This window comes from Vipera berus, assembly GCF_964194415.1.
Source record: "Vipera berus genome assembly, chromosome: 1".
Classification (NCBI taxonomy): domain Eukaryota; kingdom Metazoa; phylum Chordata; class Lepidosauria; order Squamata; family Viperidae; genus Vipera; species Vipera berus.
This window is the reverse complement of record NC_138202.1, coordinates 223,316,925-223,329,503: the sequence shown is the minus strand read 5'-3', so window position 1 is coordinate 223,329,503 and position 12,579 is coordinate 223,316,925. Positions and strand designations below refer to the sequence as shown.

Here is a 12,579-nt window from a genome sequence, read left to right as displayed (position 1 = left end):
ATTGTACTAAAAAAATCTCATTGTCAACCAATATAATTCATTTAATTTGAAATCAAGTGAAAAGTTGATTTAAATTATTTTATTAAAACAAATTAATGGCAATTCTTTTATAAGAAGTTGCCTCAAACAAAATGAATTTGACATGCCTGCTCTAGATAGTTGAATGCTCCAAAATAAATTCTAGACCAGGCCTGTACATGCAGCCTACCAAGCACCCTTGGACAGAGCACAGACTTTTTTAAAAAAGTAATAAAATCACCACCACTGCCCTGAAAGTCATGTTGCCTAGTGCCTCCATGGCTTACCATGACCACGAACTCCAACACTGCAGATGCTCCTCTAGTCACCAAATCATTAATTAGCCCACCAGCATTCCTTTGCAGACCACAAAGATTTTTAATCTTAATTTATATTTTATATTTTATATTTTATTAATATTTCTATACCGCCCTTCTCCCGAAGGACTCAGGGCGGTGAACAGGGCAAGAATAAAAATGCAAAATTACAAATATTTTAAAAAAGATTAAATAGTTGCCCACTAAAAAACAATCGATACAATACAATTAAAAAACCCCAATAAAACAGCAATAAAAAACCCCACCAATCCCCCATCAGGCCAGGCCGGCTTGTTCGAATAAAAATGTTTTTAGATCGCGGCGAAAGGAGCGAAGATCGGGCGCCATCCGGAGCTCTACCGGTAACTGATTCCATAGTTCCAGGGCGCCCACAGAGAAGGATCTCCCCCTGGGGGCCACCAATCGACATTCTCTGATCGGTGGCACCCTGAGGAGGCCCTCTCTGTGGGAACGCAGGGATCAGTGTGGGCCTTTCCCTTCTACAAGTTGCACAGACCTCTTCTAGATTTTCCTTTTGCCTTTCCGAGTTAACTCCTTGGTCTGTCATTGAGCAAGAATTGACTTTGTAGGGAAGCATATTATCATTTGATGTATATTTAACATATGTTTTACCTTTATTTACCAATTACATAATATTTGTATGCAATCCACATGGCGAGGTTTGAGGCAACTTACAATATTTTTAAAATCATAAGATTAAAACATAAAAGCAGGGCTTTTTTTCTCATAGAATGCTCAGAATGGCGTTCCAACACCATTTTTGCACACACACACACACACACACACACAAAAAAGCTTTTGCACAAGCTATGCTACTCCCTCTATTGGCTTTCAAAAGCCAATAGGAATTGCTGCTGAGTGTGCCAAAAGACCTGGCCGGCAAACGTTGCACCGGCAAGTTGTCTGCAGTGAAAGTGAATTGGCAGGAACTTTGCATCCCTCCCTGCTGCCCAACTACACCATCTCAACTAGGTAAGTAAGAGAGGACAAGGAGTGGGAGGTGGGTTCTGTGGAGTCCATGTGCACTCCTTCCTTGTGCTCACCCATGTCAGCCAGGCTGGTGACCTACCTGGTGCTGGACCTGTGCCACCGTCGCTTCACTCTGTGTGCCTAAGTGGCCGTCCTGCATCGCCTGTCCCGCACCACCTCTGCTGCCCGCCCCGCGCAGCCCCGCCATATAGAGTGGGCCCCACTGCTCCCACAGCACCAGCCGCGCCAGCTCTGGCCCTGGGGGGCAGCCTGCCACCAGCACCCGTGACCACAGCAGCGACCCCCAACCCCCCCGCCTCCTGCACCCGCCAAGATGAGAGTTCCGGCACCTTTTTTATTTTTTTTAGAAAAAAAGCACTGCTCATTGCACCTACTGGAACCAATTAATGACAGGTACCAAGGTACCACTGTATTGTTTTATTTACTATTTAATTTATTTCATCTTTTTTTTTAAAAAAAAAGCTTATAATATAAGACCAATTCTTCAAGGACATTTTTAACTAATTGGAATACTTAGTGTGGAAAAAGTTATTCTAAAAGGCTTAGGGTTGTATGAAGGACAGTATTTTAAAGTCTGGATTTCTTCTTGTGCCCTGTCTATTCCAGTTTATCATGTGATACATAAATCACAATGACTGGTTAGATACACTTTCCTGTAACAACTATGCTGAACAAAATATAAATATTGATTTCTTTGTAGGTGTCAGCAAAAGTACACAGAACAGATCTTAAGGAGGTTTATTCAGAAACATTGAAGTGCATCTAATTCTGTAACAAATTGGAATTTAGTGATTAACACAAAAGGATAGTACCTGAAATAGTACTTAGGAGCAAACTTTTTGCTGAAAATCCCACATAATGGAATAGTAGTATATGCCATCCTTTCTATCATTTTGACGGTATACAATATTTAGTTTCTTTATTATTGTTTTTACAAAAGGTACTTAACTGCTGAGTCAAATTTATTTTCCTAGGGGTAGGAAAAATAAAGCAAAATGGAATTAAGAAGGAAGAAACACAGGAAGCAGAAGAGGAACCAAAAGGAAGAAAAAACAGGTAAATATATCTTAGCAAGAACCGGCAGGAGATATTTATACCATCATATCTGCATAAATGCAGGTTTGGTCCCATCACTAGTAGAATAAGGCCACTACTTTAGCCTGCTGGAGAGCCAAATGTTTGCGCTTGTGTTGACCTCTGATCTCCCCACACCTCCTAAATTAAGTTTAGATGATATTCCTGGAAGGGGCTAGGAATGAAATATTCTCCCCTTTTCATATTTCTGAGATTTGAGTAGTTTTGAAGATAAATATTATGTGATAGTTGTAGAGGCTCAAATTTGACAGTGTGATGTGGAAAGTCCCTGGAGATCAAAAAAATGGGACTGACCAGCCATATGGATCACTGGGGTTATTTCATCTACATCTGCTTTAAATAATTTTTTTTTAAAAAAAACCCACTTTAGTAACTAATTTGAATCCTTCTGTGTATCCCAATGCACAGCACTATTGGAGTTGCAAGATTAAAGTGATAAAAGAGTTAGTGGAGACTACAGAAAACACAAGGAAGATAGAAAAGGGACAACTTAATACTTGGCATTTATGCATGTGATAGTGTAACACAATATGCATGTGAGAGCTATGATATGGGAAAGAGGACAGCTAAAGAAAGAGTAATTGAAGACAGATGGTTAACACGATCAGTGGTTGTTGGGTTTTTTTTTAAAAAAGCAAAACAATTGATTGGTCCCATTTAAAAAAATATTATACTGTAGAAGAGACCTGTTTCCTTCAACTTAGCTCAGTGGATTGCAAACTTGACATGGTAGGATAGTTGAGTAGGTTCAATGACTCTCACAGTAATGTTGACAGTAGCTGAAGATCCTAGAAGGGTCACTTTTGCCAGTAATGTTGAAAGGGAATGAAGAAGGTAAGGATGCTCTACCATAAGGGTGAAGACAAATGGAAAATATAAATGCTATATTTGCGATAGCACAATAAACGATAAGTTCATAATTATTAGAATCAGTGGAAATCCAGTAACATCTACATTATAAAAGTTATGCACTTAATGCAGACATAATGATAGAAGAAATTAAGGAATTCTATGGCAAATTGCAAAAAAGTGTTAAATCAACATCAGGGAATTGCATCATGTACTACTATGTGATTGAAATGCTAATGTTAAAGAAATGAGCAGCCTGAATTGCAAGAATATTTTGATTGAACAAATGCAGTGATGCAGCATATAGTGTATGTTAATAGAGTGTTGTGAAGACAAATTTTTGATAAACACCTGCTTCAAGCAATGAAAACACACGTTACATTTGAATGTTATGAGGTAGATAACAATAGCATCAATCAACCACATATTTGAAACAGAAGAAGTGCAGTTTAGTAATTACAGGACTTCCAAGAGCTGAGTGTGAAACAATTTTATGGTAGCACGATTTTACCAGAAGGCACAATGGCTCAGCAGTTAAAGATGCTGAGCCTATCAGATGCAGACAGACAGCCCAGGTTTGAGACCTGAGCTTTGTGCAACTGGGTGAGCTCCTGTTACTTGCCTCAGTTCCTGCCCACCTAGCTGTTCTGAAGAATGCAAATGCGAGTAGATAAATAGGCACCACCTTGGTGGGAAGGTAACAGTGTTCCATGCACCTCGACAAATTGCCATGCTGGCCACATGACCACAGAAATTGTTTTCAGATAACACTGGTTCCCTTGAAATGAGCACCACACCCTAAAGTCAGATGTGACTGGATAGGGAAACCTTTACACAGTGGTGGGATTAAAATAATTTAACAACCGGTTCTCAGAACAGAACCCTTTAAGAGCTTTCCCAGTCGTCATTAGTTGTGCTCTGAACAGCTAGACAAGAAAAAGTTCCAGAGCCACAACCCAGCTAATACTTTGTGGCCCCGCCCCCTTTCCCGTATGCACCAATCAGAAAACTAGAGAGATGAAGTGTCTGTTCCTGAAATTACCTCTGAGAAGCACCACCTAGTTTTCGCCTGAGTGACGTGATCGAAGGCGCCTCCTTGTCTCTATTTGGCTTCCACTGCTCCTCCTCTCACAATGAAAAGCAACAAGCAACAAAGAAAGATCTCAATTTCAAGAATACTAACACGTAGAAGAAAATAATAGGAAAAAGCAAAATAGGAATAAGCTCATAAGAACATGTATTGCTAATATATTCAAAAATAATCTTGGAGAAGGTCTACTAGAAAATTGAGAGGCAAATGAAGTTAAAAGAAGATGGAAATGTTATATTGAAACCCTTCGCAAATGAAATTCTAGAGTGACAGAAACATCTGTATACAGAGAATGTATTCAAGAACCAATTCCATTAAGAAGTTACACATAAGAAGCATGGCTGTCAAGTAGAAAGGCACCAGAGGCAATCAAAATACCCACTGAGCTGTTTAAAGCTGCAGAAAAAGCAGTTAATTTGCAAATGATTCTATGTCCATGGGAACAAGTGTGGTCCAGAGGCAGCAGGCAATTGGTGAACAGCTCCTACACCAAAGACAACAGAGGCAACAGAACGTGCAGATTTACTAGATTTTTGCACTTATTCCTTACTTAAGCAATGTTTTGTTTAAAATTCTACCAAGGTGAGTACTAGCCCACAGAGAGAGAGAAAGGCCAAATGAAATGAAAGTTTCAGAACAGGTTGACAAAATCAAATAATTAAGCAAATGGAAAGGAGAATAGAATTTAAGGAAGAAAATCTTTGCTTTATTGACTATAAGTGTGGCTTTTGACTCTGCATGTTATGCTAGAACATGAAACTTATTACAAGTAACTAAAGGCAGGCTGCTCTCATGATGTCCTCTGGCCATGAGATACAAGATGATGAGAGGAAAGCAACTGTATTTGGCTAGACTTAGGAACGTCAAAAGATAAGATGGGTGGATGGAATATATAAAAAAGATGTCAAGACTCTAGAACAGGGGTGTCAAACTGTCAGCCCACGGGCCAAATGCATCACAATGAAACCGTGCCCACCCTATTGCTGGCAATGGGGAAAAAGCTCTGATACGTTGCACAACGTCACGTGACATTGTGAGTTTGACATGTCTGCTCTAGAAAGAGTGCAGAGAAAAGCAAGAAAGATGATAAGTGGTGACTGGTGACTAAAACATGTTTTTTATTTATTTATTTTTTATTTTTATTACATTTATATCCCGCCCTTCTCCGAAGACTCAGGGCGGCTTACAAGCTTAGCAGTAAGATGATAGCAGATGTCCCAATATCTAAGGGGCTACCACAAAGTAGAGGAGGTCAACCTATTTTCCAAAGCACCTGAAGGCAGGACAAGAAGCAATGGATGGAAATGAATCAAGGAGAAAACTAACCTGGAACTAAGGAGAAATTTCCTGACAGTCCAACTAATCAGTGGAATGGCTTGCTTCCAGAAGTTATGGGTACTCCAGCACTGGAGGCTTTTAAGAAGAGATTGGACAGCTACTGTATTTGTCTGGAATGGTCTAGAGTCTCCTACTTGAGCAGAGGGTTGGACTAGAAGACCTCCAAGGTCTCTTCCAACTCTGTTATTCTGTTAAGCTAGGGATTTGTGCTGGGATAGATATTGTCCATGAGGTATAGACAACTTAGAGGCCTGGCCCAACTTAATGGCATTCTAATATTTTTTAATTACTCAAAAGAGCTATCAAAATATGAGGAATAAAATGGACACAGTGAACATTGTGTGGGTTTGGGTTTTATCATTCTCCACAAAAACTGAATTAAAAAATCATATGGACCCTAGGTCCAAACATTTATATTTGTATCTTCTTTGGTAGTACACACGTGATTGTCTAGAAATGTAAGTCCAAGTTTTCGTGCAACTTAGTCACCTTTCAAATCTGTTTTCTTTCCATAGCATAATTACTTTAAATAATGTATCTTTCATAAAATATCAGTTAGGTAATTTGAAAATATTTTTTGAAACTGCTGGTGGGGGGAAAATTTGGGAAGACTTGAAAGGGTTTTGGAAGATACTTGTTCTTTCATTATAATAACTTACATATTTCCAGATTGAGAAATTTTTATTTGAAGTGTCAGGAAAGTATTATGAGAATGCCAAATATTACAGGGAAGGAAAGGAAACAAAGAAAGGAGATCTGTTATTTTAAATCTGATTGTCAAGTTTCCAATGTATGGGCTTTTCAAATGACTCTGAGGCATTGTTTACCTTAAAAGTCCTTTATTAGCCTAATATACCGGCAAATGCTTGCTCCACGGAAGCTGGAATCTGAAATCTCTGCCCCTTGCACAATATATTAAAACACAATTCTCCACCTTTCTAATTTTGTCATTAATCATATTCTCCAATTAATTTAAAGAATCAATTTCCCTTCCATTACAAAACCCGCCAAGGTCTTATCTTCTGTAAATTCAGATGGCCTTGAAGGTACAATCCTCCTCTTCCCCCTTCCAACCTTAAACTAAATCTCTTAAAGCAATACACAAGTTTAACATATGAAATGGCTACTTCTTCATCTCTTGTCAAGCAATAACATTCGATGTTAGCAGCATTGACACTGATCTTCACAAAGTGACAGCATTTTTTGCACTGTGAAAACTCAAACGTTCAGATTTCTCATTGAAAGATTGCAGCAGTGCAAGGGCAGTAAGTTTCAATACTACCCTTGAGAGTGAAAAAGGACTCTTGAATTGAAGAGGCAGTTTCTGATTTAGTTACAGCCTGAAAAACACTTAATAATTCTATACACAGGATATCAGGGTTACGTTTACCGATTTTTATGAACTAAGACCTGAAAGTACTTCAGCCAAGTGAACAAAAATTGATTTCATTTTATTTGAACTTGAAGGAGGACCCTATTGGCAAAATGGATTTACTTTGTTGCATAGTTATTTTAAAAACCCAAGCACAGTGCATCTGTGAATGGCACATGGCATTTATTTTCTGAAATAATTATAAAGGCTGCCAATATCAATGGGCATATTCACCTTAATTCAGTAATAACTCCACTTTCATTTTAATACAGAAATCTCTAAATGCTCTAAAACTCAGTCAGAGCAAATAGAGAGGCATTAATCTTTGATTGCTTGGACCAAATCCGACTTGTTACCTCTTTGTGTATGGCTTGTGAGCTAAGGTAGATGGGCAGGTAGTAGATCACCAGGGCCAAGTCTCAGCTGAGCTCCCACAGTCAAAGGCCAGGCTGAGGGCTAGATGACCTGAGGACATTGCAGATTAGCAGTCTCCTTGCTGGTGATTCAAAAAGCAGGTGGCAGTTGAGAGTTCATTGGACTGCAAGAAGATCAAATCAATCAATCCCAAAGGAACTCAATCCTGACTGTCCTTTGGAAGGACAGATACTGAAACAGAAGATGAAATACTTTGGCCACCTAATGAGAAGAGAAGACTCATTGGAAAAGGCCCTGATGTTGGGGAAAGATGAAGGCAAAAGGAGAAGAGGACGGCAGAGGAGGAGATGGTTGGATAGGGTCATTGATGCAGGGAGCATGAATTTGGGCAAGCTCAGGGAGACAGTGGGGGACAAGGGGCTTGGCTTGCTACAGTCCATGGGTCACAAAGAGTTGGACATGACTTAGTGACTGAACAACAACAGCTGTGGTCAGGAGGGTCTTTGCCCAATTTCATGATGTACTTCAGTTGCCTCCATCCCTGTGTTGGGAATCCCTACTCTCATTTACTCATGCCCTAGTAACTTTCCAAATGGATTATGGTAACTTGCTTTACTTTGAGCTACCCTGGATGATTATCTGGAAGCTTCAAAATGCAGCAGCGTGGGCAGTTATGTGTGTTTCATCTCTGCTTAAAAAAACTGCATTGGCTGTCAGGTTGCTTCCAGCTCTAATTCAAGGTGCTAGTTGTGACCTTTAAAGCCCTACATGGCACAGGACCCAGGTTATTTTAAGGACTGCTTCTCCCTGATTGCATCTAGTCATCCCATCAGATCCAGCAGAAGGGACAGGTCCTGTGGGCTAAGGAGCTTTGTTAGGCAGGATCCAGAAACAGAGCCTTTTCTGATATGGCACCCACCCTCCGGAACATCATCCCCCACCAGGTGAAATTTCCAGCTTTCTGGAAGGCACTCAACAACTGGATGTGCCATCAAACTTGAGGTGCCCAAGGAAGTATGGAGTCAATGAAATGGTTACACTGTAAAAAGGTAGAGTGAACTCTCCTCTATCTTTTTACTATATGTTTAATGTAGCTTTTAATTTTTAATTGCTTTTAACGGTAGAAGAGTATGATTTGTGTTTTAACTCTGTACGGTCATCTGCAAGTAAGATGGGCATCCATATCAATTTAATGAATTAATTAGTGCAATTGCTTGATCTTCAAGAGACCTGATTAAGTACGTTGTATAAACTCTGCTAGACAGCACAAGGAGCTATAGAGGAAAGTGAGAAAAAGCTAATTTCTATTCCTTTAGAGTGGCTGGAGCTACCCTATTTTAATCCAAAACAAATGATGCTGATTAAACCCCATTGCTTGCACTGGGGATGAAATTGTATACTCTGTACACAGTACAGGTAGCCTTCAATATACGACCATAACTGAGCCCAACGTTTCTGTGGTTAAGTGAGATGTTTATTAAGTGAGTTTTGTCCCATTTTACGACCTTTATTGCCACAATTGTTAAATGAATCACTGCTGTTGATAAATTAGTAACCCGGTGGTTAAGTGAATCTGGCTTTCTCATTGACTTTGTTTGTGAGAAGGTCAGACAAGGTGATCACATGACCTTGGGATAGAGCAACTGTCATAAATATGAACTGGTTGCCAAGCATCAGAATTTTGATCACATGACCATGGGGATGCTGCAAAAGTCATAACTGTGCAAAACAGTCAAAGTTTCTTTTTTCAGTGCCGTAACTTTGAATGGTCACTAAATGAACTGTTGTAAGTTGAGGACCACCAGTATACAACAATGTAGCATTCTGGTATTCTTTTTCTTAACTCCCCCTCTTCCCCCCACCCTCCAAAAAAGGCCAGTGTTTGAGTTTGGATGGAAACTTCTTTGTATCTGGAGATAGAATAAAATACTTCCAACCATGTCCAAGATATTTTTTTTTAAAAATGCATATTACCCACAAGATGTTTTTCTTTAATTCTCCTTCCTTGTTATAAATTTAATATTTGTTTTTAAATTCTTATAAAGAAGTAAATTTCTGAAAGAAAATGGTGGTTCCAAACTAGATTGTGGTCTTTATCTAATATAAAGAAATAATAATAACAGAAGAGTAGTTGGTTGTTAACCCTGTGATGCATCAAGTAGTTTGTCCTTATAGTGACTGAAAACTTGGTTTCAATCGGAATTGATAAACATATTGCACGCAAAATTTGCCTCTTTAAACTTTGTTGACTGATCAGAGTTTTCCCCCCATCTCATAGTACTAAATAATGTACTTATGAGACAAAAGCAGAACTTCCAAAAACAGATTATCCTGCAAACACTTCTGCAGACATTGTCTCTTTATATCTCACTCACTCAGCTGATTGTTGTTGTTGTTGCTCTTGTTGCTTTGTATCCTGGTGAGGATACAAAAGAGCCATATGGTGCTCAAAGGAAGTGGAAAATCAATTTATATGCCCCAAAGAAGCAGATGATATTTCAGAAGGTCAATAAACATTGTGAATTATTCTACAATCATCAACATAAGAAGTTATGAATGAAATGGAAAAGTTTAGTTACATATTTTGTAACAGTTTTCTTTTAGTACAGTATAGATTCAAATTCAGGTGAACGTGTGCCTGTGCATTTTTAATTCCCTCACATTTCATGCCAAATGCCTCGATCTACCTTCATAAAATTCTTCCACACACAATTATCTCAATGATCTCAACTTTTCCATCCTGGAAATGTCAACTTTGAAAATGAGCGTGGCTGCAGCCATTTTCCCTATTCATTTTTGGTTGACACATAGCACAGAGGGAGCAGCGGGGGGAAGGTTTACCAGGAGCTTTGCTAGACTAAACAGATTTTCTCCTGTGGGAACCAAGGTCATTGGCTGCTCCCGGGACTGCAGGCTGGGCGTTTTGTGCAAAGCCTGCCAAGAAGATGTATTAGCTTGGATAGCTTTAGAGGTGGGATTTCTTAACTTTGTATTGGAGATTGTTACGTGTCTATTCAGATTTGGTTTCACTTTTGATGTGCCGATACTTTGTATCAATAAACATGTTCTTTGAGGAACTTGCAAGCCTCGGCATTCTACTTTATTTGTCTCTGTCGGAACCATGACAGGAAAAGTTTTTGAAAGTGATGCCAAACATCATAGACAGAAGAGAAACAAATTGAATTTCAGAAAATAATCAGTAGATAGATATTAGTGGAAAGGAAAGGGTCCATCCACTTGTTCTTGTAGACTATCCTTAATACCCAAAGGAGCATGCCAAACATCAAATATTTTCATTAATATTAAAAGCAACAGAAAATATATTCGATGCATAGGCAAAAGCAAATTTAAATTTTTCAGTTGCGTTCTTAAAAACATGCTGATCAACAATAATCTAGTTCCCAGAAATATAAGTCGTATAATGCCTCCCTTTCTATTGGACAATTATGTGTATTTAGCATTTTTCCAGGCGATAGTAAGAGCGACTTCTATTTCTTGCTTTCCCTCTGAAGCCAGTGTAATCAAAATGCTATTATTAATATTTTTATTTGTGTTGTAGCGTTCACCAAAGAAGTCAAACAGTGGCTTATGCACAGTTTCCTAACTTTCTGGAAGAAGAGATCAAGGTTTTATCTCGAGCTGCTGAAAAAATGGAAACTTCCATGCGAGACTTGAAAGAAAAACATCAGAAGCATAAACGCATGCTGTCTCCAAATGGTGAAAAAATACATAAGGACAATACTGGGAATGGAACCCTGTGGTTGCTTGAGAGGGTCGTGTCTCTTAGATTAAAGCAGCACTACTTTATTTTTTTTAAAAAAACATTGCCATCGGTCAGATTAAACACTTTAAATGTTTGGGGTTTTATTTTTAAAAAAAAATGAAAGAGAAAAGAAAACTCTTATAAAACTGTATTTGGGCTTTCAGGGGGGGAAAAATCAAGTTTGCCAAATAACAAGGACACATGAACCTGTGTATGACGATAAACTTAATTTCTTCTTCAGAATATTTAAATAGCCGCTGTTGTTCGTTGCATATAGTTTATTAGAAACAAAGGGGTTATCGGTTTCTAGCTGTATATGAGGACATTTCATAAAGTAACTAGCATTTGGGTTTTAAAAAAATATTTTTTCTTTATTTCTCTAAATGTCAAAATAATAAATAAATAAATAAATAAATAAATAAATAAATAAATAAATAAATAAATAAATAAATAAAAGAATCAGGATTTTCATTTGTTATTAAGAGCTTCGTGACAAGCTTTCAGAGAAGCAAAGGAAATAGATGATGCTTACTATCTTACAGCCCACATTAATTAGTGAAGCTGGCACTTGATTCCTCGGCAACATATTGTTATCTCATGCGTCATGAGAGATAGCTTTCACATAATGCTCTCTTATAGCTGTACAGAACAACTATGCACAAGCAGACAGGAAGCAGCTGTGTTTGGTTAAGCAATTCAATAAATACTTGAACAAAAAGGATGTGTATCCTGATAATCAACCACTACTGGCAATTTTCAGTCCATAAAGAATTTCTCTTATAGCAAGTGCTCAAATACATGATTGGGCTTGGTTCTTTGGATTGTTACTAATTAGATACTAATTAGAATTCTAAAGGATACACAGATATGTGGGTGAAGACAGATTGACTAATTTACCTCTACAGAGGAAACAATCTGTAATATCCAGCTCAGATGGAGACACTTTGACAGTGTTTTCTTTCCAGAGCTTGAACATCTTCCAATCACAGCTAAGATTATTTGAAGGGAAACTAGAAGAAAGCCAACACTCTCTTATAAGCCTAAGTAGCAGCTCAGAATAGCTGGCAAAAATCTCCATTTGTGAAATATAATATTTTTATGAAGTTGACAAAGATTGCATTATTTGGAACTGTCCTACTGTTCAAGCCAAGAACTCAAATATTGAAATGTTGGTTATTTTAGAATAGTAAAGATGAGGGCACTAGCTCATAGCTTTGTTCTTGGCTGGGAATAGACTAATGGGTTGTTTTCAAACTATCAAAACTGCCTACTGCACCCAAGGTAAAGACCTGCCTTGGGTGCAGTAGGCAGTTCAAAAAAAAATCATATAGATTTTGTAGGACCATCTCTT

At 38.3% G+C, this 12,579-nt stretch overlaps 1 protein-coding gene across 1 annotated transcript in view; it reads left to right on the top strand.

The window, feature by feature from the left end:
- The window catches only part of TPO (thyroid peroxidase), a gene marked incomplete at both ends in the record, with an annotated part of 51,005 nt that overhangs the window by 2,162 nt on the left and 36,264 nt on the right, over nt 1-12,579 (top strand). The window contains one exon of the mRNA XM_081345580.1: nt 11,025-11,182. Coding sequence (XP_081201706.1) covers nt 11,025-11,182 — 158 coding nt within the window. The remainder of the gene's footprint in view (nt 1-11,024; nt 11,183-12,579) is intronic.